A 24086-nucleotide genomic window follows, 5' to 3' on the forward strand; every position below is an offset into this window, starting at 1 on the left:
TTTGTGCTTCTGCTACCTTGGTTACGCACCAACAATGCATCGAGGACCGTTTCGCATGTCAACATATCAAATTCTAACGTATTTTTCTCCACTTATTTGTTCAAAATAATATCGAATAAGGGTTTTCACCCATTAAAATCGTTATTAAGTCATACATATGAGTTGTAAATCAATGTTTTTAAATGAACTGTTGCCAAAATCTCTCAGAATTAGTGATAAACGACAAAAAGAAAACCCAAAAGGAAGCCGAAAAATAATCGCGGTTAAACTGGTCTTGGGATTTAATCACTTATCTAAACAAAATTTATTCGAAAAATTAGATTAGCTGATTGGTCCATTTCACGATGAGGGAAATAATCAATAATAAATATGTAAAAAGTAAAAATAAATATGTAAAAATTAAAAAAAAACGATTAAAAAAAGAGTCGCCTTGACTAGGATTCGAACCTGCCTTACTACGACTCCAACGTCATAGCAGCGTAAAGTCCTAACGCTTTAACCACGCGGCCACCGAGGACTTGAAAGATTCTATGATTCTATGTAAAATTCTTACTTAAAAGATAATGTTTAGTGAAAGAACTTTTTATTTATAAACATTTATTTAATTCTGTTTTTTAGTATTTGTTCTTACATAGCGGCAATATACTCGTAGATACATTATCTGTAAAAATTTCAACTGTCTAGCTATAACGGTTCATAAGATAGACCTTTGTGGCAGACGGACGGACGGACGGACGGACAGCAAAGTCTTAACATAGGGTTCCCTTTGGGTACGGAACCCTAAAAACGGTCGTAAAAACGGTTGGGGAATGATAATCAATAATTTTTGGGAGGTCAAGGCCTAGAAGTAATTTACTTGGCACGTTCTTTATTTTTTAATGACGTTTACTGCCAGTAGGCCTTAAAAAGGTGTAATTTATTTTTATGTTGAAAAAAAAGTGATTTTTAAATGGTAGGTATATTTTAAAAATTCGCGAAAAAAATATTTTTTTGGAAAGAGGTTCGTGTCCGGAAGTGTTTTATACTTTTTAATCTTTCCATAACTAGTGTTAAATTTTGACAAATTTTATGTCAATTTTTAGTAAATGACATCTAGAGATTCACCTGGCCAAAATTATCATCGATTATCATTCCCCAGTCGTCTTTGACGCCGTTTTTATTTTCGACATTACAGGTGAGACAAAAAGTAATTTTTACGAAGTTGCTGTTTTTTTCAAACGTTCACAAATAATTTTTAAACAATTTTAAACGTTCCAAATAATATAAAAAGATTTAAAAGTATACCTTGTTAGTAATTATATCAAAGATTATTTCCTCATCGTGAAATGGACTAATCAGCTAATCTAATTTTTCGAATAAATTTTGTTTAGATAAGTGATTAAATCCCAAGACCCTTTTAATCGCGATAATTTTTCCGGCTTCCTTTGGGTTTTCTTTTGTCGTTTATCACTAATTCTGAGAGATTTTGGCAACAGTTCATTTGAAAACATTGATTTACAACTCATATGTATGACTTAATAACGATTTTAATCGGTGAAAACTCCTTTTCGATATTATTTTGAACAAATAAGTGGAGAAAAATTCGTCAGAATTTGATATGTTGACATGCGAAACGGTCCTCGATGCATTGTTGGGATGCGTAACCAAGGTAGCAGAAGCACAAACATTACTTACGAGACGTCGTTTTGAAAATGTTGTCCGAAAATATTAAATTTTATAGTTAATACAATTCTTATAGTTATTTGCTTCATCCTAAGTCATTCGCTTCATTCTAAGTCATTCAGGAAATAATCTAGCCGTATATCACTCAACCTATAAATTTAATTGCTTAAACTATCCAAATAATTTTTTGCATGATTTTGCTTTTGAGAAAATAGTTTCATGCACAATAATTTTAGAATAAAAACCCTCGACCGCTTCGCTGTCTCGGGATTAAATTAAATTGTTGTGCATTCAACTATTTTCCAAGCAAAATCACGCGCAAAATATATTTGAATAGTTTAATCGATTAAATGTATAGGTCTCGTGATATAATATATGATTATATTTTATCGTGAAACTTTGGTTACGATCGTTGATTTTGACACTTTATGCCAGTTTAATAATATATTTTCATAGTTTTGTGCTTAAGCTTTATTCAGAACCATAGATAAAGGAAATAAACTTAGACTGGAATGCCCGTCAAAACACTAATTGTTTTGGGCGCTGCTAAAGCGGTTGGCTAAGATCAACCGCCAAACAAGAACAGAAATAATTTTCTCTTGCCAAAGTCAGAATCTTCATAAATTTTACAATATGTCAAAATTTAAACCGCTCTCATTGAAAAAATACCGAAAAGTGTTTAAATCGTCCATTTTCAAAATAATTATCGCTACCTTGTGAGTTTAATTTAAATTTTATTTACTCAACCCCGTGATAATTGTGAAAAAGTGACATTAAAAACTTAAAAACCTGTGTGTACTGTGATCTTCAAAAACCATCGTACCATAACAACGTCGGTTTCCAATGTTCCACACATGTGCTTATATAAAATAAAAGTTCTTATATTCAACACACTGTATTTTATTTTTAAATTAAAAGAAAATAATAATAAATTTGAATAAACAATATTTGGCCACATAATTCCAGAAAAAGCCGAACCGCTCCGAAATTATTGAAAGCTTTGTGTCGCGACCGCTGCAAGAATAGCGCCAAATTTACATTGTCCTTATGGGCACTTTCCAATCTAAACTTATTTTATTTATCTATGATTCAGAACCTCGCAATTAGTGGAATAAATTAGTGATTTCAATTACACTTTATAGTTTTTAGTTTACGATCATTCACAATGTTTAAAAAACATAAGTAATTGAAATTAATAGAATATCCTCGCAACAGCTTGCGTTAGTCAGTTGTATCTATAGAAAAAGCCTAATATTTAGCTTATAAAACAAAGAAAACGATCAACTTTTGATTTCTAACCACAATTTCTCTTGACGGAAGATAATCAAAGGCAGTGGCGGCTCGTCAGAATAGACAAGGTAGGCGGGCGCCTACCCTAAGATTTTGGCAGGATTTAAGCGGTTTATTACATTACATTATTTACTATTAATGTTGCCAGTACATAAAAATACTGTTAATACACGAAAGTGTGTTTTAATAATCAATATTATTTTAATATTTGTGGTCTTGTATATTAAAATATTCACTACCGCTGGCGTACGCTGACTGTGTCGCTGCGTTAGAAAACAAAATAATTTTGACCGTTGGAGTGCGTTTGTTCGGCAATTTCTACATCGCCTACTATCAGAGTCGATGTACGACGTACGGCAGTCTTCTGTCTCTGTCTAACTCATCGTGCGGTAGCGACGCGACGGCGACGTAAGTCGGAGTTGTATCGTATTAAGGCGGGGCTTGGGCGAAATCTCCGGTCGCCTTCGCATGAAGTCGTGGAGGCTCGGTAGGCTTAAGGGGATATTCCCGATATTTCATAAGGGGATATATCACATGTCGTTAAGGGGATATTTCATATGATTCATTATACGTAGCATTTAAAACTTTTATATGAAAATTCAAAAACGTTTAAAGCAAATTGGAAACATTTTTCGGCTTTGTCCGAGATTATTAAAAATGATATAACCGGTTGTATTTCAGAACACGCCACAGAAATAAAAGAATTCGAAATAAAAAAGCGCGTTATTTTATTCGGTGCAAGAAGACGATACAACAGATATTACAGAAAAGTCTCAATGTGCTATTTCAATTCGATATATTAATAAAAGCGGCTAACTCAAATATCTTTGCGAATTTTATTTTATGAAATATTAGATAACATTGTTATACATTTAGAACTAAGGTTTGCAGATAGGTACTCGCATGTCTCAATTATTTTTATTTATCTCTTGCGGATCCGAAATTTAAAGAATCCTATAAAAAATTTCCAACGCATTTAACATCTCGTTTAACAAACTTGTTATATTGATACATTTCCAACGCATTTAATAGTGATTTAAAAGTAGATAGACGCAACTAAAATGTTATCGCCTACCCAGTCACACGGGTCACGAGCCGCCACTGATCAAAGGCCAAAATTACATTTCTCGCTAATTTTGAAGTATAATTAGTGGAAAAGTTTGATAACTTTTTCTACTAATTGAAAATGTCTAATTTTGACATTATGAATGCTTACATTGAAATTAAAGGAACAAACTTCTATGCTAATTGAAACCACTAATTTATTCCACTAATTGCGAGTTTCCGAATGAAGCTTTAGGCGCAAAAGTACTTTATTTTTATGCCTACGCGTTAAAATGACTTTTTACATTGTCAATCAAGTCGCAAAATTTAATACTTTTGTGAAAAAAAATTTCAAAACTTTGATTAAAATTCATAATTATTAATTATAAATTAAACACAATATGACTTTGTCCATTATTTTATTCCACATTTATTTTACTAATACAGTACAATCACAAATAAATACGTTTTATATAATTTTTCTATAATTTATAAATTTAAGTGATACATTTTAAAAATCTTAGGTATACTATTTCCGTATTAAATAAATGGACTTATCATAAAAGGGATGTCAATACATCTTTTACCATGTCCAATATAAACATAACCATATTTGGGCGTTTTCATATAGTGATAAAAGACGAAACCTGGCCAATACAAGGACTGAAGAATGACAATACTATTCCCAGAGGTCAACTGTAAACTCCAGCAACCTTCTGGTATGTCAATGTCCAGTGGGTCTAAAAAAATATACCAGATGAATTAGCTAGTTTGCTAGTTTTTTTTTACAATTTATACTGTCAGGTCTAAATCATGACTATACTAGAGGTGGGAATTCTAGTTCCTTGGGAGGAACTAGTTCCTTAGTTCTAGTTCCTCCAGAGGAATAGTTCCTTAAACTAGGTCTTTAGTTCACAATAGTTCCCGACTAACATGGACATCCCCCTTGCTTGCTAATGCGTTTCGTTGTCAGTCAGAACTATTCACAGTATGATCTGTATAATTTTTATAATGTACGGAGATATAACGAGACGTGTAATTGTGTATGTTAAAAACATATAAGTAAGTTTTATTGCAGATAAAAAATAAAAAAAAACTCAAATCAAAATTTAAAAAACTGTAACAAATATTACAAAAATTTTACGAAAAATTGCATTTTTCCTCACTTCAAGCTTTTTGTTTTTGTCTAAAAATTCAGAATATCTACTTCGTTTTATAAGATATTTCTTAATTTTAGGGACCTAAATTGAAACATTCCCATAAAATATTTAAAAAACAAACTAAAAATCAAAACCGTATCCACGACAATTTTCTGTGGTATTTACGCCGCGCCGGCTGTGGCAATAGACAAGGCCGAATCCATCGTCGTCGCCTTCCTTCGTTCGATTCCCGTGAACTAGTCTTTTAATAGTTCCTCTATGTCCGGATCCGATCAAGAACGGTAAACTAATAGGATTGCTCATCTTCATAAGACGTACGTTCGCCTCTTCCCGCGCTTCAGCTGACAGTTGTGACGTCATTGTAGCCCTTGTCAAAGCCTTCGTGGCCTTGTCATGATAGTGTGTATTATTAGTTGCCTATGGTAAACTTATAAAAATAACAGCTGAGAAATTTTGAGTTAATTATTTAGTCAATTTTAAATGCGAAAAAGATGTTTTAAAGTCTTTAGAGCTATAGAGTGTATAAATACGTTCATTTTGTGTTGTGGATTGTGACAAAGTGCTTACTAAGTGCCTACGATATTGTTTATTAATTATTTTAAAGCAAAATATGGAAGTACTCTAAAAAGAATGCCTGCAAAAGGTGATGCTGGGAAGTATTTAATACGATTTATACAGTTAATTTTCTATACTGCATACATATAAGGTGTTTAAATAAATAAACTAAATAATGAACGTTTTGCATTCGGCAACCAATAATGCACGTGTGTGTATTATTGGTTGCCGGATAAGGACTAATAACCATGACAAGGCCTACAATGACGTCATAAAGCGAGTAGTTTTCGCATGCACCTGGCGGAGACTTTTGGCTGAATGAGCAGTCCTATTAGGTTAACTGTTCTTGGGATCCGATAACATACGGCTGAACGGCTGGCACTCCCCACGCCTGCCTAGCATCAATCGCGCTGGCTGATCCATACGTAAACTAGTCTTTTATTTAGTTCCTCTAGTTCCTTTAGGTCCGGGTCCGATAACATACGGCATACAGCTGACACTCCCCACTACTGCCTACCATTGGGCTAGCTGCCTATTTGGCACGCGCGCTAGCCGATCCGTCGCGGTCGCATATTATTCTATATCGGTCACAGTCTCGATCCCGGAATAGGTCCTGAGGAAGTAGTTCTTTGAGAAACCAGGAACTAGTTCCTTTCATTCCGGGGTCGGAATAGTTCATTGGAACTAGTTCGTTCACGAACTACACACCTCTAGACTATACACGGTGAATCTTAAATAAGTGCAAATATTTAAAAAATTTAAAAAAAATGATTTTTTGCTCGTATTTTGAGAACTACTGGATTTTTCTGGGTTTTCTTTTCTATAAACTTAATCTACTACCTATGTTGCCATAATATCAAGATACATATTATCCTAACTAAAAATTAAAAAAAAATCCAAATTTTTTTTTCGAAAAACACAAAATTTCAAATAAAAGTTTCCCGAAACTTTATAGACTTGTTTCTGGGGTCGAAATATACCACTCCTAAAAATATTTGCACTTATTTATGACTCACCCTGTATTAAAATTTTTGTTAAATTTTCTAAATTTCGCCACCGAAAAATGTGAAAAGTTACAGGGAAGCTAAATGATATCTGGAGTTTCTGTTAGTGTATAAGTCGGAAATTGCCACATTACGCCAGTAAATGTTCAATAGCTAGTTCAATAACTAATTTGAAACATATAGTCTAAGAACTAGCAACGTTTTCGAGAAAGTATTTTAAGACGTCTGGCTCTTTGATATATCTTTTACTATGCTCTCTAGAACAGCATGCGGCCCGTAAGGCTGCCGATACCCTTTGCGTTCACTACTGCGCATCGGAAGAAGATCCTACATATTTTTTTTAATTTAGTCCTATAAATTCGTGTACTGAATATAAATCGAACATGTCTCCATGGCGCAGTGCGTAGAGTTTCCGACTACGAACCGAGGATTCAGAGTTCGAATCCGGGTCATGGTACCTATTCTTGACATCGTTCGCAGCTTTGCGTATACGCATCACGTGTATTGTTTATGGATTTTTCAGAGATGCGAGCGATATTTGAAGATGCGAGTGGTCAAGAATAGGTAGCCAGGGCAAAGACTTTTTTATTTTATTTTCGTTTATATTCTGATAGTAAAGTATTAAATAATTATAAAAAAATATTTAATACTTTGGATTAGGATTCGAACTCCGATTTCGACTCCTCGCTTGATGGGCAGAACCATAAAATAATTAACTAGAAAGAAGTGTCAACTCTGTGTTAAATCGTGGAAACACGATACGCCACCGAAAGCCTTCGTTGTCGTCTGGAGAACCAATTTTCCAATTGACAGGTTGACATGATGGCTTAATTTTCATTTCCGTTTCCGGTTATTCAATGGCGGGCCCTCTTTCAGTTCAAATGTATTTCGTATTTTTTCTTTTCATAAATAAAACTAAAAAATAATTTATTCACATATATTTATTTGAAATATGGAACAATGTGACTAAATAAATATAAAAATATAGAGGATTATGTTGTTTCAATACCAATTAGTTAATTATAGGCACTTTTAACGTAAATTAGTTAAGATATAAGCATGACTTACAGTAATTTGTAAATAAACACACGTATTCGCAGACTCCAAGGACAGAAAACGGACACAGGAACATGAAAACGGGAGCCTTATACAAAAACCTGAAAATAGAAAAACAAATTTTTTTATACTAAAATTAACAATGTAAAAATATCAATAGGTATAAAATATAAATATACTGTTTAAAAAAAGCGTCCATTATTCCCAAAGAGACCGGCTTATAAATCAAAAAGAAGCAAAAAGAGACTTTTAGTCGGATAACATAATCAGATTATCAGTCCGATTTATTGCATTATTGACAATATATCGCACATACTGGAGATAACTAATGTTGGCTATAGTTAAAAATGATCTTACCTTGCTGTAAATTGTTTCCATTTTCAAAAAAATCGCCGATCAAAGAGATTATAACACCATTTTCTTGCATCTAAAAAATGTAAAAACAGTGTTTATTTACTACCTATTTTTCATATACATGGGACATACCTACTACTGCAGAAACGTCATTTTCTCCAGGATTCTTCATGTAATATATATTTTATATACTTTATTACCTTTATATTCATAAATTTCAGCCGAAATATTAAATTGAACTTCCAAAACGAAACTAAAGGGAATGAATTTAAAATGGCGTCGAATATTTTCTAATTTGTTCTAGAACAAATCTGAAGTTGTCTCTGAAACTGAAATCTGTCAATTCTAAACTGTGAAGTTAGACAAAAACAATGCTGTCCTTGTCTAGGCGGCCATACTTGTCGTGGGGAGAATGACAGGAATGAATGACACTAATGACTGTTTCCAATTTTCCTATTTCACTGTCACCCCCCTGGACAGAACCTCTACGCGCTGAGCTATGGAGACTCGGTCGGTTTATATTCAATACTAGAATTTAAAGGACTAATAAAAATATAGGATCTTCTTTCAATGCACAGTGGGGAACGCAACGTTTACCGGCAGCCAGACGGGCTGCATGCTGTTCTAGAGAGCAGAGTAAAAGATACAGGGTGACAATTTGAAAACGAACAGTATTTAATATTACCTCTATCGATGATAGTATGAAAATTTGGCGAAATAGGTTAATTTGAATATCAAGGGGGATAATTTTTGAGGCATTTGTTGTCATGTTACTTTCAACCCTTTGACCCCCAGGGCACCTACCCCTAAAATTTTAAATTGCAACACCTATTTCTTTTACCATTTTTGTGTTCCTTATAAAATTCTCAAAAAAATAATGCAGTTTATGTAGAATTCTATAAGAAACACAAAAATTGTAAAAGAAATAGGGGTTGCTATTTAAAATTTTAGGGGTAGGTGCCCTGGAGGTCAAGGGGTTGAAAGTAACACGACAACAAATGCCTCAAAAATTTCCCCCCTTGATGTGTAAATTGACGTGTTTCGCCAAATTTTCATACTATCATCGGTAGAGGCAATATTAAATACTGTTCGTTTTCAAATTGTCACCCTGTATATCAAAGAGCCAGATATCTTAAAATACTTTTTTTTCCGACGTTGCTAGCTGTCGTACTAAAACTGCTACTATAGACTTTTACTAGTGAACGAAATCATTAAAATTTTCTTTGCTTTTTGACTAGAATCTAGCAACAGCCGGTAACTTAATATCCGGAAATTACGATAAGAACCTATTGATTCAACAGCGGGCTGAAAATCTGACATGGCTGAAAATTATTCCATTTTAATATCAAGACATTGGAAACAATCAAATTGGCATTAAAAAAAATAAAAAATCTCAAAAATGGTTGAAATCAGAATAATCAAAATTTATTTGTGCCACAGACTGTGTTTGTGCATATTCGTATCAATTTATAATCAGTTACCCGGTAGCGGCTTTGTGCTTTTTGAGTTTAAGTATGAAAGCAAATATTTTGATTTTGGTGCTTCTTTTTTATTATCGTTTTATCGTAATTTTTAGATGAGTCAAAATATTGTCAAAAGTGTTATTTGTCCCAACGCTTTCCTTACTGAACAATAGAATGACTTTCAGTGATATGTTTTAGTAAATTTACTGGTCCAATTAGCATTTTCTAGTGATTGTCAACAATGATTGGATTTACAACTTTCACTCTAACATACAGGGTGGTCGGAATTGTTAATCGGGAAACTTCCGCAACATATTCTGCAGGTAAAAATAAGTAAAAAAGTTATATCATAGTATAAAATCATGTCCTAAAATGCTCCGTTTTGGAGATACAGGGTGAACAAGTTTCGTTTTTTTTTCTAATTAATTTCTGAACTAACCTCAGAATTTGAATAAAAATATCGGGGGGTGATTTTTGACGAGAAAAATTCGGTTTTCGAGTATGACTCCTACTTGTAGGGGGCGCCACCTACATATTTTAACTGCTTTGAAGAGTAATAACTATTCGTCCTTCAGTCCTGACCTGTATTACACTACAGTAAAGAAATACACATTCTTGTCGGTTTTTTTTCGTATAAAAGGGTTTGTTGCTAAAAATCGCTACGAGTAATGGTTCTCCAGATATTTGGAATCAAAATAATATACCGGGTGTTTCTCAAAAGTGGCTCACCTCTTTAACTTTTTTATTTTCATTAAATAAAAAAACGAGAATTGGTACGTTAGTATATGACATAAATTAGAATTGATTGACATGTTCAATAATTGTTTTCGGTCAGTCCCTAGCTGTTTCACCGGAAATCACAACAACTTTTGATTTTTAAATGACGCCATCGGTATTTTTTACTTTAATCGACAGAAAACGGCACTCTGAATAGAATGACATATTATATGTCAACTTTTGAAATTATAACATGCGGCTCATAACGACAATTTGACTCGAAATTCCAAGTGTGTGGTACCAAAGTATTCGTAAAAAATGCTTTTTCCAAATATGCTAATGAACCACCCACGTTCTATTTGAAAATATTGAGATATGATTAAAAATACAATTTGGGCATCTTTTAAGCGCCCAGGACAAGGCACAAAAAACATGAAACAATCAAATCTATCCTTCCAAGAGATCTTTTTTTCGTTAAAAAACGGTAGAAATTGATATTTTTTCAGTCAGTAGTTTTATACAGGTAGGAAAGAAAAATTATTACTCTCAAAAACACTTATAAAATATGTAGGTGGCACCCCTACAAGTACAGGAATCATATTGACATCGAAATAACATTTCTCATGTCAAAAAACACCCAGGCATCCATTTTTTCGGATAAAAAGCATCAGAAATGATTTGGAAATTATCGAAATAAAAATGAGACTTCTACATTGTATCTTCGAAACGAAGCATCTTTAAGACATAAGTTTATTCGAACTTTTTTCCTTATTTTTATCTACAGAATATGGGCATTACAATTAATTTAATATTTCAATTCGGACACACCACCCAGTACAGGGTGTCCCATTTTGGTTGAAGTTTCCCATGAAGCTAGAAGGGTGCGGTTTGCACAAACCTGTCCCATTTTTTTGTCAAATGGAAGATGCCGTAAACAAAATTTTCATAGCCCTCTTCGTTTCTGAGCTACAGATGTTTTTTTGAAAATTTTGCAATTTGGGACCCCTCCCCTGTATCTCTGTTATTGTTAAAGATATCGAGAAGGTAAAAACTGATTGTTGTAGAACTTTTTAAGTAGAATACAGTGGCGTAGTCTGTTATTCTACGAAAAAGAGTATTTTTAAAGATATGAACTAAAGTTATGTTTTTTCAAATGTAACACTTTGTATATTCATAAATTATATGATCTGGCTTGCCATAAGATTCTCAGAAATATATATATATATATTTATGTTCACTATTTACTGCATGCAATATTTAAAAGTTTTTATTAAAAGATCATATTTATTAGTAGGCCATGATTGATAATAAAAGAAACTGAAGAATTATTAAATATATACTGATATCTATGTCCTGTTTCATTTTGGAAGCTACTAATAAATTCTTTATATATTAAGGAAACTTAACTCTATACCGCTATTTGTAAATCTTGGAAGCTATCGTACCGGAACTTTTAGATATTCCTTTAGCTAATTTACGTGAAATATACTTTCAGCAAGATGGGATTCGCCCTCACAACTTTGAAAATATTAGAATTTTGTTAAATTATTATTTATCAAATCAATGAATTGGAATTAATGGACCCATATGATGGCTTTTGAAATATGAAATATATCGTGGCAACTACAACAATGCCGAACACCTGGAAAATGCTTTAATAATACAAGCTTTTAGATATTTGCAAACCCGTTATAATAATTTCCGTTATAAAAAAACAAAAATATATTCAGAGATTCAGTCGTAACAGTTCGAAAGTAAAATATATCAATCCCAAATAAATTTTTAATATGTGTATAACTATTTTAGTAAATACCTACTAAATCTATGGTAAATACCATTTTAATTTTTTTGTTATTTATCACGACGCGACGGCCTACTAATAACCCATACAGTCACGGTACGTACCTGGCTCGTAATGTTGGGACGAACGTCAGGTCCCTGGTACGTACAAGTACGTACAGGTATGTACTATGTACGTACTAGAGACGTACATTTTCCAACGCTTTGGACGTCCCCGGTAAGTCCCTAAGATGTGGTAAAGTACGTACATTCCAGGTACGTACATTTTATGTTTTGTTCCGGACCAAAACTGGATATAAAATGATCGTACAATGTACGTACATTTTTCAACGACGTATACGACCTAGGAATTTAATTAGAAATAATTCAATGGAAGTCAGCTTAAAATATTTATTAATATAAAAACTCAGGTACAGGGTCATCCCTTATGTCTTGATACACCCGTGAGTCCGGCGTCGGTCCGGCAACTACATCCTTAGCGCACTCTGTCTTTTATTGGATGTTGATAGATATTTCGTTTTTTTTTATTCTCGAACTGCTTCTAACTAAAAAAATGAAAAGAAAACTAAGTATTCAAATATCTAATTCTTGCCTCTGTTTTGAAAAAATTGAATGAGCCGATTCTCAATCATTCGAGGTTGTAACTGTGCTAGGTGAAATAATCACATTAGATGTGGCAGTGTCATGTAATTCATCTGATGATTCCCCACTTTGAGATACACAACATAAGTTATCTCGAGGGTTATCTGTTTCAGTTTCGCTAATGTTAAGATGTGGCAGAGAATCTTCAGACTGTAAATCAAGAACTGAAACATCTAATGTGCTATGTTGATCATTACAAGATTGAAGGAAAGATGCCTGATTAAATGAAACGAGCTGTCTATCTTGATGAGGGTACGGAGCCTCTTGAAGAGCTCTTTCAAACCGCTTAATTTGATCATTTGCCCTTTTGTAATATTGCTAGAAGTATCTTTGCGCCATATTATATATTAATAAACTTTAACTTACCTTGAAACAACGAGCAACAAAGGCAACGACAAAAGAAAACAAGCCGGAAGCCGAACAACCGCACAACCTACGGCCACCATGACACCCACTCACAACACAATCGAAAACTGCGATCGGAATAGGTGCGCACCATAGATTTAGTAAGAACAGATATCACATTAGACATTTTAACCCGATCAAACAATCGGACGTTGACTACGTACCAAGAACGGTAAACTAATAGGATTGCTCATTCTCATAAGACGTAATACGTTCATAAGACGTTGTACGTTCGCCTCTTCCCGCGCTTCAGCTGACAGTTGTGACGTCATTGTAGCCCTTGTCAAAGCCTTCGTGGCCTTGTCATGATAGTGTGTATTATTAGTTGCCTATGGTAAACTTATAAAAATAACAGCTAAGAAATTTTGAGTTAATTATTTTGTCAATTTTAAATGTGAAAAAGGTGTCTTGAAAGTTTTTAGAGCTATAGAGTGTATAAATACGTTCATTTTGTGTTGTGGATTGTGACAAAGTGCATACTAAGTGTTCACGACTTTGTTTATTAATTATTTTAAAGCAGAATATGGAAGTACTCTAAAAAGAATGCTTGCAAAAGGTGATGCTGGGAACTGCTGTTCATAAAAATGCATTATCCGAGTATTTAATACGATTTATACAGTTAATTTTCTATACTGCATACATATAAGGTGTTTAAATAAATAAACTAAATAATGAACGTTTTGCATTCGGTAACCAATAATGCACGTGTGTGTATTATTGGTTGCCGGATAAGGACTAATAACCATGACAAGGGCTACAATGACGTCACAAAGCGAGTAGTTTTCGCATGCACCTGGCGGACACTTTTGGCTGAATGAGCAGTCCTATTAGGTTAACTGTTCTTGACTACGTACTGTAAAAACCAACTGAGATATAGAAGGCGACATTACCACATCTCAAATTTGCGCCTATCGACTCAGTTTGATTTGAAGAAAAGGTGACTTTAAAACCTTTACCGGATATCAATAAATCTCAATTTCTTAATTAAATGAATAGTTTATTTTTAAAGAAGCATGCGTAATAATTATGTTATTAACCAAAGGATATATCCGTTACTATTAAAGGACATGTTTACTGTTTAATGTGCTGAAACGTCTAGAACTATTGGCAACGTCGCTGCTAGTCTTCCAGAATGAAATGAGCCGTCCGTCCCACCACCCCTCACGACGGCCCTTGGTCCGTTATAGCGTACTACGTTTAGCTTGCGGTGTGTTTGAAGTCGGAATCAAGACGAAAGTAAACTTTTCAGTGTTTTTCGGTGGTTTTTGTTTTCGTTTAACGTACTTTTGAATCTGCGAATTCAGTATGGTACGACAGTGTCAAGTGTGTGGAAAAATAAGCTCAAATTACCCGAATTTGTCTTTTCACAGGTGGGTATTCTTTTGACATTTTATATTTCCGTCGTCATTGTACATAGGCGTCCCACAAGGGAGCCTCTCACAATCAAAATAATTTCTAATTATATTTGTAATTAATCTATTAAAACAAGAACGTAGTAGCCGGTAATTGAATTATAATTCGTCTCAATTACTACCTAACTGTTGTAGATCATAACAAATTTGAATATAAACGTTGCATTTGAAATTTAATTATAAACCAGAAAGTGACATTTTTTTCTTAAAATTGCGTCATTTTTGGTTATTATAATATACGATATTCTAAAGGAATTTTGCTCAACAAATAAACAAAGGTGTTACCCGACCCTTCGGTCTTGTTTAGACAATTTTTTACCACTGTACAAATATCTCTTCCTAGAGTTATTTGTACGGTGTGTTTACTTTTTTTTTAGAATGGGACAAACTGTAAATAATTCTTAGGCTACTAGTTTTATACATACTATGACTCAGGCCTCCAAAAAAGCTTTTTACCTATTACTACTAGCTGCTCTCGCCATCTAGCACTCGCCATAGTAGTACGTTTTGTACTCAAATGCTATTTTCTGCTTTTCGTTTGTCGGATTGAGGGTTACAGCAAAGTCGGCCTGACGATGGAGATAAATCTCCGAAACCGGTCGTCGAATGGCTGTTCCCTTCAGTCTGATGAACTTAATGCAGAGAATAAGCATATATGTAGGGGTTAGGCCTTAATAATTTTTTGCTTCTTGTATTTTGTTTATTTATACAAACCCTACCAAGCCTTGAGCTCCATCTACGGTAACGTAGATGCGAATTAAGCGACAGAAATCCCATACTGTAGCATACAGATTTGATACTTTTAATGATAAATGCCTTCTATTGAGAGACTAAAAGGTAATTGCCTCGTATCAGAGTCATCATAATACAAGAAGAAGACCGAAAATTAAATCTTGTCTTATATTTTCAAAAAAAAAATTCTCATTAAATATTGATTTTAGGTATAGGAAGTTATTAATAATACAAGATTAAACAACTATTACACAGTACTTCACAGGAAGCATCGATTGCGAACTAACTAAATCGTTACTAATTACTAATTTTGAAGTTCTTTTTAAGATCAAAAAAGGTAAAACTAAAACCTAAACTATCATTTCAGATTAAACGGGAAGTTCTAAGTAATGTTGCCTATTCTAAACAAGAAACAATTATTTATAAGTTTTATAACATCTCTAATTAAATTTGGACGAAAAGAATATATCTGTTTGCTGTAGGTAACTTTATCAGGGAAAATACGAAAATAAAAATGACTTTTTAAGTCAAAAAAAATTCAAAAGGACAAGTTATTCCAAAAAAGGACTGTCCTTTTCAAAAAAGGACAGGTGGCAACCCTAGGTCTTTCTGGAATGGAAATTTAATGGCAAATCTACAACTTTAGTTTGAAAATATGTTCCGGCCACCTATGTTTACAAAAATGTCTAAAATGTGTTTTACCATTGCCTCCGTATTCTGAAAAAAAATTGAAAGAAAAGTAACCAACCACAAACCTAATATAGAACTGTTTCAGAAGCCTGAGTCACCCTGTAGATATTCAAAAATAACTGAAAGTTTATATAGAAGTAACTGAAAGGTTAAATTGAAAATCGACGTTGTAGCGATTTTCGAAAACCACCTACTAACGTTTCAACATAGGTATATGTGGGATATTAATTATATTATTATATTAGACCTTATAACAAAACTCATCTGACGAAAAAGTGTTAATGTAGTATATTAATATGGAGTATAAATTTTACTAATTAATTTACTTTTACTTTACTAATTAAATGCGTTCCAAAAAACGATACGCCACTGGCCATTAGAACAATCGAAATGCGCCTAGTTGCCGGGGTTGGAAATTTTAGACTTCTCTGTCTCTTCTGTCCTTGTTTGACACATTGGAATGTTTGATACACTACCAACGAGTATTTATGAATGAGATGTTCGGTCTATCTTTATAATGTCTTTGGTGCGCACTCAGTGTATTGTTGTTTTTAATTTTTAACGTTGATTAATAAAAGATGGAAATACACTGAGTGCGCACGTGTGCACTAACTCTGCCAATCAAAAACGCCATTAGAAAACGCCCGACTTCCGATTCCGACAAGACTCGAATGTGAACGAATAACTTAGCGGGAAATTTAAACATAGGACTGCATAATTTTCCTGTTAGGCTTGATTGCATAATATATTGCATTTTTAACCCATCAGATTTCTTCAAAGGCTGTCATGCATTATGGTCATTGGATAATTTAGGAAATCATTTTTTATAGCGGTCGGGTTAGATTTATTAATAAAAGAAGTAGAGGTAGGTTAGGGTGACTTGAATTAACGTTAGCCTACAAAAGATCTACTGATCCAGTCCATTCATTATTATTAGGTATATCCAGGGTATATCTGACCAAAATAATCCAGTCATGATATTAAAATTAAATAACATTTTGTAATGCGTTGTCAAAAATGTTCAAGATACGTACGTAGTACGTACTCGCATGTACGTCCGTAGTGAAGTCCTACAATGTACGTAAATAGTACATACATGGGGTACGTACTACGTACGTACATAGTACGTCCCTAATTGGTCCCGGGACGTACCGACGTAAAATGGATATAAAATGTACGTCCCTGGGACGAAGTGTGCTGTATGGGAAGAAAATGATATATTTAAATATTGGAGTAAATAGTAAAATAAATATAGAGTATATATTTTTGAGAAGTTCATAGCAATACGGATCATATGATTTATAAATATACAGGGTGTTCCATTTGAAAAAACACAACTTTAGTTCATATTTTCTAAAATATTTTTTTCGTATAAAACAGTAGTGATGAGTGAAATATCGGTAACTGTGACTTTGTCACTGATATTCTATAATCACAGTCACAGCTTGTGACTGATTTGAAAATAAACGGTGACTTGCTAAAGCGTGACGATTACAGTTAATTGTGATTTCTCTGGTAACGAGAAAATACTTCACAGAGCGGGACGTCGCTCTTCGCGAACGCAGCTGCCGATGGCGCCGGTTGCCACAAGGTCGCCACTCAGTCACGAGTCACGACGTACGTCTCATAGGATAGATATCTGACAAAGTGATCTAAAGACAGTGACTGTTAGATGTGATTTAATTTTTTATGTATTTTATATTTTATTACTATTTTTTATCACTACGAATCGGTTTGGTTCCTTTTTAGTCTAGCAGGTTTTTTTAAAGCCAAACATAAAATTTTACCTTTATACTGTTTATTTTTTTTAGAAACTTCATTTTTTTATATATTTCGTTTATTTTAATACAAAGGAAAATATTTGTTGTTTAATGTATTACTTATCTCGTGTTGTTAAGTTTCGTTCGTTATGGTTATGAGCATATTGCATATTTTATTCTTTTTCCGTTGGTTTCTTTAAATAAAAAAATTGTTTTATTTTTATTTTTTAATAAACCTTTTACCCACTGTTTAGTGTTTTCTATTTCAGCGGCCTTGGATAAAGGACAAATAAAAATTAGTATAACAACAACAACAGAATCGTATCATTCGTATCGTATCTTATATTTTAGCCGTGATTGTGCTTTCGGATTCATAATCATAAAGTCGCAGTCACAGTTAAGAGTCACAGATAATATAAAGTCGCTGTCACAGGTAAGCCTATGAACAGAAAATCACGGTTTGGCTCATCACTATAAAACAGACTACGCCACTGTATTTTACGTAAAAAGTTCTGCAAGAATCAGTTTTTACCTTCTCGATATTATCCATAATAACGGAGATACGGGGGCTGTCCCAAATTGCAAAAAGTTCGAAAAGACCCTGTAGCTCAGAAACGAAGAGGGCTATGAAAATTTTGTTTACGGCATCTTCCATTTGACAAAAAAGTGGGACAGGTTTGTGCAAACTGCACCCTTCTATCTTCACTAATAACGGAGATACCGTATGATTTTAACGAAAATGGGACACCCTGTATAAACGAGAGATACTCATGTTTAATCAATAATTTACCTAAAAAATCCATAGCATGGTTATAATCATCTCTGGCCAGTAAATTGGTGTTGTACTTTTGTGTAGGTTGCCTATAATGTAAAAATGAGGCTATTTCTCGAGATTCGATAATACTGAGTCCTTCGAATGACAAATTTTCCACTACCACTCCATCAGGTCGCCTAAACAATGCGCCTCGAGGTATGACGGTGGCTTCGTTGGTTAAAATCGTGACCAAAGAAGACAGTCGATCCTCTTCTTTCAATTTTCGAATTTGGGGAGTCCTAAATTTCTCTCCTAAAGATGTCTCGTCCTTTTCTATTAAAACTTCTGTAAGCAGAGCCGGATCTCCTAAGGAAAAAAAAGATATCATCAATTAGTTGTTTAAAAATGCACAGGGTGGGCCAAATTGGACACTTTTAAAGGGAAACGCCCTTTTCTATAGGAGATAGACGAAAACTAACATCTGCGTCTGGAGCTCATCTTTTTATCAAAAACTTAATGAAAAAAATGTGCAAGTGCTTTTCAAAAATGTGCATTGTGCATTTTTAACAAATCGCTTTAACTTTCTTGCTACGGAAAATTTTGTATTTTCATGAAGACCCGCCCTTTTAAATTCGACGCTTTTAAATGGAAACACCCTTTTCTATAGGAGATAGATGAAAACTAATATCGGTGTCTGGAGCTCAATTTTTGTCAAAAACATTATGGTGAAAACTGCTCATCAATATCTGTTACCGTTTCGGAATTACGGAGTGTTTTTCATAAATGTACGTTTTTAACAAATCGCTGTAACTTTTTTGCTATGGAAAATTCTGTATTTCTATGAAAACATTTCCAAAGCACCTTTTTACGTAGAATTTAATGGTTTAAGTATAATTTTTTTTAAATTAATAATTTAAGAGTTATCAACAGAAAAATTGATTTTTTATTTGGGACACCCTCTATATTTTTAATTAACTGAAAAGAAAAAGTAATTACCTTTCCAAAAATATAGCACACTTGATATTTTGTTATAATCCCCTTCGAAATACAGAATTTTTAAAAGTTTGCCACTTTTAACTAGTAAGCTTTGAACCCCTTATTGATGATATGCCTTTAATGGAACTGGAAAACATGTTTTTCCAGCAAGACGACGCACCGCCTAAGAACGCTGAAGTTATCAGCAAATTTTTGCAGCCGATTTCAAGAATAATTGAATAGCTAACCAAGAATCCAGCCGTTGGCCGTCGAGGCCGCCTGACTTAGTGCCCATGGATCTAATCCTATGGATATATTTGCGGAAGAACAACTTTCACCCCTACTAAGTTAATGAATTCCGCGAGAAATGTTTAAAAACTGCCCCGTCTGTCCATAACAGAAGACGGTCGATATGCCGAACACCTGTAGCAAAATCTCATGTCTTGGTTTGCTAATTTATTTTTGTTATTAGATATAGTTTAAATGTGTTGATGTTGGTTAAATATATTTTAAATTGTTATAAAACTCTGCATCTCTCATAGCAAATATTATTTTCGTTTTAATTGATGCTCACAGCTAGAATTTTTTTGCATTAGAGCCGGTGCCGTTCAAAGCCTACTTATTTAAAGCGGGCAAATTTTTATATACTCTATATCTCGAAGAGGAATCGAGCAAAATATCAAGTGTGTTATATTTTTGGAAAGGTAATTTTAAATTCTTTTCAATAAACTAAAAATATACAGTGTGTCCCATATAAAAAATCAAATTTTCTGTTGATAATTCTTAAATTATTAATTTTAAAAAAATGATACTTAAACCATTTAATTTCTACGTAAAAAGTGTTTTGGAAATGTTTTCATAAAAATACAAAATTTTCCATAGCAAAAAAGATACAGCGATTTGTTAAAAATGCATATTTTTGAAAAACACCCCGTAACTTCGAAACGGTAACAGATATCGATATGCGGTTTTCACCATCATGTTTTTGACAAAAATTGAGCTCCAGACACCGATATTAGTTTTTGTCTATCTCCTATAGAAAAGGGTGTTTCCATTTAAAAGCGTCGAATTTGACCCACCCTGTACATTTGTTTACAACTAAAGCTTACTTATTCGAAGTGGGCGAATTTTCGAAAGCTCTATATTTCGAAAAGGAATCGACCAAAATATCAAGTGTGCAATATTTTTGGAAAGATAATTTTAAGTTCTTTTCAATACATTAAAAATATACAGGGTGGCGCACCTCATTCGCCTCGGTTGATTATACGAAAATGGAAAGATGTAGAAATAAAATATTTTATGAGTATATGCTGGGAGACAATGTGCACAATTTAAAATTATTTTGAAATATACAGGGTGTTTCAGAACTAAGATACATACCAAACTTATATTTTTTCTTATGAAACACACGGTATTTTATTTCATTTTTGGATTCTTGGGCCCAAAAAAAGGCATTTATTATAAGGGTTAAATATGTTTAAAATCTATTGTTTTTGAGATATTTAAAGATATTTAAATTTGCATGCTACAATAGAATAGATTATTAACACCCTGTACATTAATTTTCAGGGCCCGAATTCTGTAACTTAGAAAACGCTAAGCGCTTTTATGGCCGTTTGCACCAATTTGCATTTAAACAGCGTTTAAGTAATCACTGATTATATTTTAATCGATGATTATTTTTGTTACATTTGCACCAAGCACAATGAAAGCTTGTTTAGTTAATCAGCGAATATTCTTGGCAACAACGTCAATCTTTGATAGGTAGCGAACTTCATATTCGTATTTGTACCTTTTCCATGGTTTCAAACATTGTTTATCCGTTTTTATGTTAAATGTCAGGTAGTTTCATAGATAAATGCAACAAGTTTAGATTGGAAAGCCCGTAAAAATTTTAGGTCGCGAAATTATTTTGGGTCGCGACCGTTATACGCGATCTGGCGCTGCTATAGCGGTCGCTAAGAACAACGGCAAACAAAAACAGAAATAATTTTCTCTTGTCAATGTCAGAATCTTCAAAAATCATAATAATCTTTCAAAATCTAAACCGCTCTCATTAAAGAAACTCCGAAAAGTGTTTATAGCGTCCATTTTCAAAGTAATAATTGCTATCTTGTGAGTTTAATTCAAGTTTTATTTACTCCAACCGGTGATAATTGTGGAAAAGTGGCATTAAAAACTTAAAAATCTGTGCTGTGAACTGTGAACTGCAAAAACCATCGTGGATCGTGGCATAACGTCGGTTTCCAATGTTTCATAGGTATTTCATACATGCGTCCTTATATAAAATAAAGTTTCTTGTATGCAACACACTGTCTTTTATTTATAAAATTAAACGAAAATAATAATAAATTTGAATAAACAATATTTGGCGATATAATTCCGGAAAAATCCGAACCGCTCCGAAATTTTCAAAAGTTTTGGGTCGCGACCGTTGCAAAAATAGCGCCAAATAGTGTTTACATTGTCCTTATGGGCACTTTCCAATCTAAACTTGTTTCATTTACCTATGGGTAGTTTTTTCCTAGTTTTCAAATTATAAATTCTGTTTTAAAAGGGAAATGATTTTGTAACAGTCTTTGTATGCTTTTAAATTTACAATAAGTTCGGAACATGGATTGCGATGAAATTAAACAGAAAAGAGACCGTTGTGTTAGTTTTAGCCCAGAGGAAAAAACTCCAATTGCAAATATATGTGACAGATATAAGGATATATTACGAAAATAAGAAAACTGACCATTTGTCCGCATCAGAAAAAAAGTGAAGTACCAAAGAATATTATAGTTTTAAGAAATCTCGTGTGGAAGCTTTAGTGATTTGTCACACGGTGGCGCTTTTGAACATAATCGAAGCCTGAAAATGCTAATATTTTAAATTTTGAGGACTACGCGCGGCGATATTTCGTACGGTGTTGCCAAAACATATTTTATTTCTCGATATTTAAAGAAATATGTATTGATTATATATTTCGTATTCGTTAGTACATGAGGCATCCTAAGGCCTAGATTTTTAATTTTTTTGTACCTTCTAATAAAAAATACTTCTATTCCAATAAAAAATTAAGTAGTATGATTATGTGTTATCTGTGCTAGTATTAGGAAACTGGAGTAAATACGGAGAATATTAATTCGTTCTCTAAGATGAGTGCTACTAAGTAATTTTTTAAAATTCGACCCATAAGGGGGTGTAATTAGATAAAGGGGTGTAATTATACAAAAAAAATCTGTACCTACTAGGAGTATGAACTTTGCACAGATGTGGCGCATTTGAACATTGATAAGCGATTTTTGGAAATGTATAGCCTAAGGGTAGTGGTAGTGAAACTGGGGGGTGAAATTTTGTACAAAAAATGTTAGTTCTAGGAGTATGAAATTTTGTACAGAGTTTCCTTAAGTGACGAAAGTGAGTATCCAGAAGCTAATTTTTTGACATTCATCCCCTAGAAATAAGGGATGAAAATTTGTACAAAAGTTTGTTACAATCGGTTTTAGAAGTATGAAGTTGCACAGACGTTCCTTATGTAACGTAATTTAGCACTAAGTAGCACTTTTTTGGAAATTCGCCCTCTCAGGGTGTGAAATGAGGGGTGAACGTTCTGAAACAATTCTGTTGAAGGAATATGCACAGAGGTTCCTTATGTAGCGTAATTGAATAATTACAGTGACTTTTGGAATTCATTCAACAAAAGGGGTAAAACTAGGGGGTGAAAATTTGTATAATTTTTTTATGTAAAATCCGTTCTAGAACTAGGAGTATGAAATTCTGTTCAGAGGTCCCCAAATGATGAAAATGAGTACCTAGAAGCAAATTTTAGGCATGCATCCCCTAAAAAATAAAGGATGAAAATTTGTACAAAAATTTTGTTAAAATCGGTTTAGAAGTATGAATTTTGCAGACGTTCCTTATGTAACGTAATTTAGCACTAAAAGCAATTTTTTGGAAATTCGCCCTCTAAAGGGTGTGAAATGAGGGGTGAACGTTCTGAAACAATTCTGTTGAAGAATATGAAAATTTGCACAGAGGTTCCTTATGTAGCGTATTTGAATAATAGAGTGATTTTTGGAATTCATTCCTTAAGGGGGTAAAACTAGGGGTGAAAATTTGTATAACTTTTTATGTAAAATCCGTTCTAGGACTAGGAGTATGAAATTCTGTTCAGAGGTCCCTTAAATGATGAAAGTGAGTACCTAGACGAGAATTTTAGGCATGCATCCCCTAAAAATAAGGGATGAAAATTTGTACAAAAATTTGTTAAAATCGGTTTTAGAAGTATGAATTTTGCAGGCGTTCCTTATGTAACGTAATTTAGCACTAAGAAGCAATTTTTGGAAATTTGCCCTCTAAGGGTGTGAAATGAGGGGTTGAACGTTCTGGAACAATAAATTCTGTTCAAGGAATATGAGAACTTGCACAGAGGTATATTATGTAGCGTAATTGAATAATTAGAGCGATTTTTGGAATTCATTCCTTAAGGGGATAAAACTAAGGGTAAAAATTTGTATAATTTTTATGTAAAATCCGTTCTAGGACTAGGAGTATGCAATTTTGTACAGAGGTCCCATAAGTGATGAAAGTGAGTACCCAGAAGAAAATTTTGGACATGCACCCCCT

General features: G+C 33.4%; 1 protein-coding gene across 1 annotated transcript in view; it reads right to left on the reverse strand.

Annotated features, from left to right (window-relative positions):
- Positions 1–4421: 4421 nt before the first annotated feature.
- LOC115890604 (radial spoke head protein 9 homolog) overlaps positions 4422–24086 on the reverse strand; it is a 29810-nt gene continuing 10145 nt past the window's right edge. Inside the window, exons 2-3 of the mRNA XM_030910883.1 lie at positions 18537–18866; positions 4422–4736 (exon numbers count right to left, since the gene is read on the reverse strand). Of these exons, the coding sequence (XP_030766743.1) occupies positions 4537–4736; positions 18537–18866 (530 nt within the window). The 3' untranslated portion in view covers positions 4422–4536. The remainder of the gene's footprint in view (positions 4737–18536; positions 18867–24086) is intronic.

This window comes from Sitophilus oryzae, unplaced genomic scaffold (genome assembly GCF_002938485.1).
Source record: "Sitophilus oryzae breed Bouriz unplaced genomic scaffold, Soryzae_2.0 scaffold_888_pilon_pilon, whole genome shotgun sequence".
NCBI lineage: Eukaryota > Metazoa > Arthropoda > Insecta > Coleoptera > Curculionidae > Sitophilus > Sitophilus oryzae.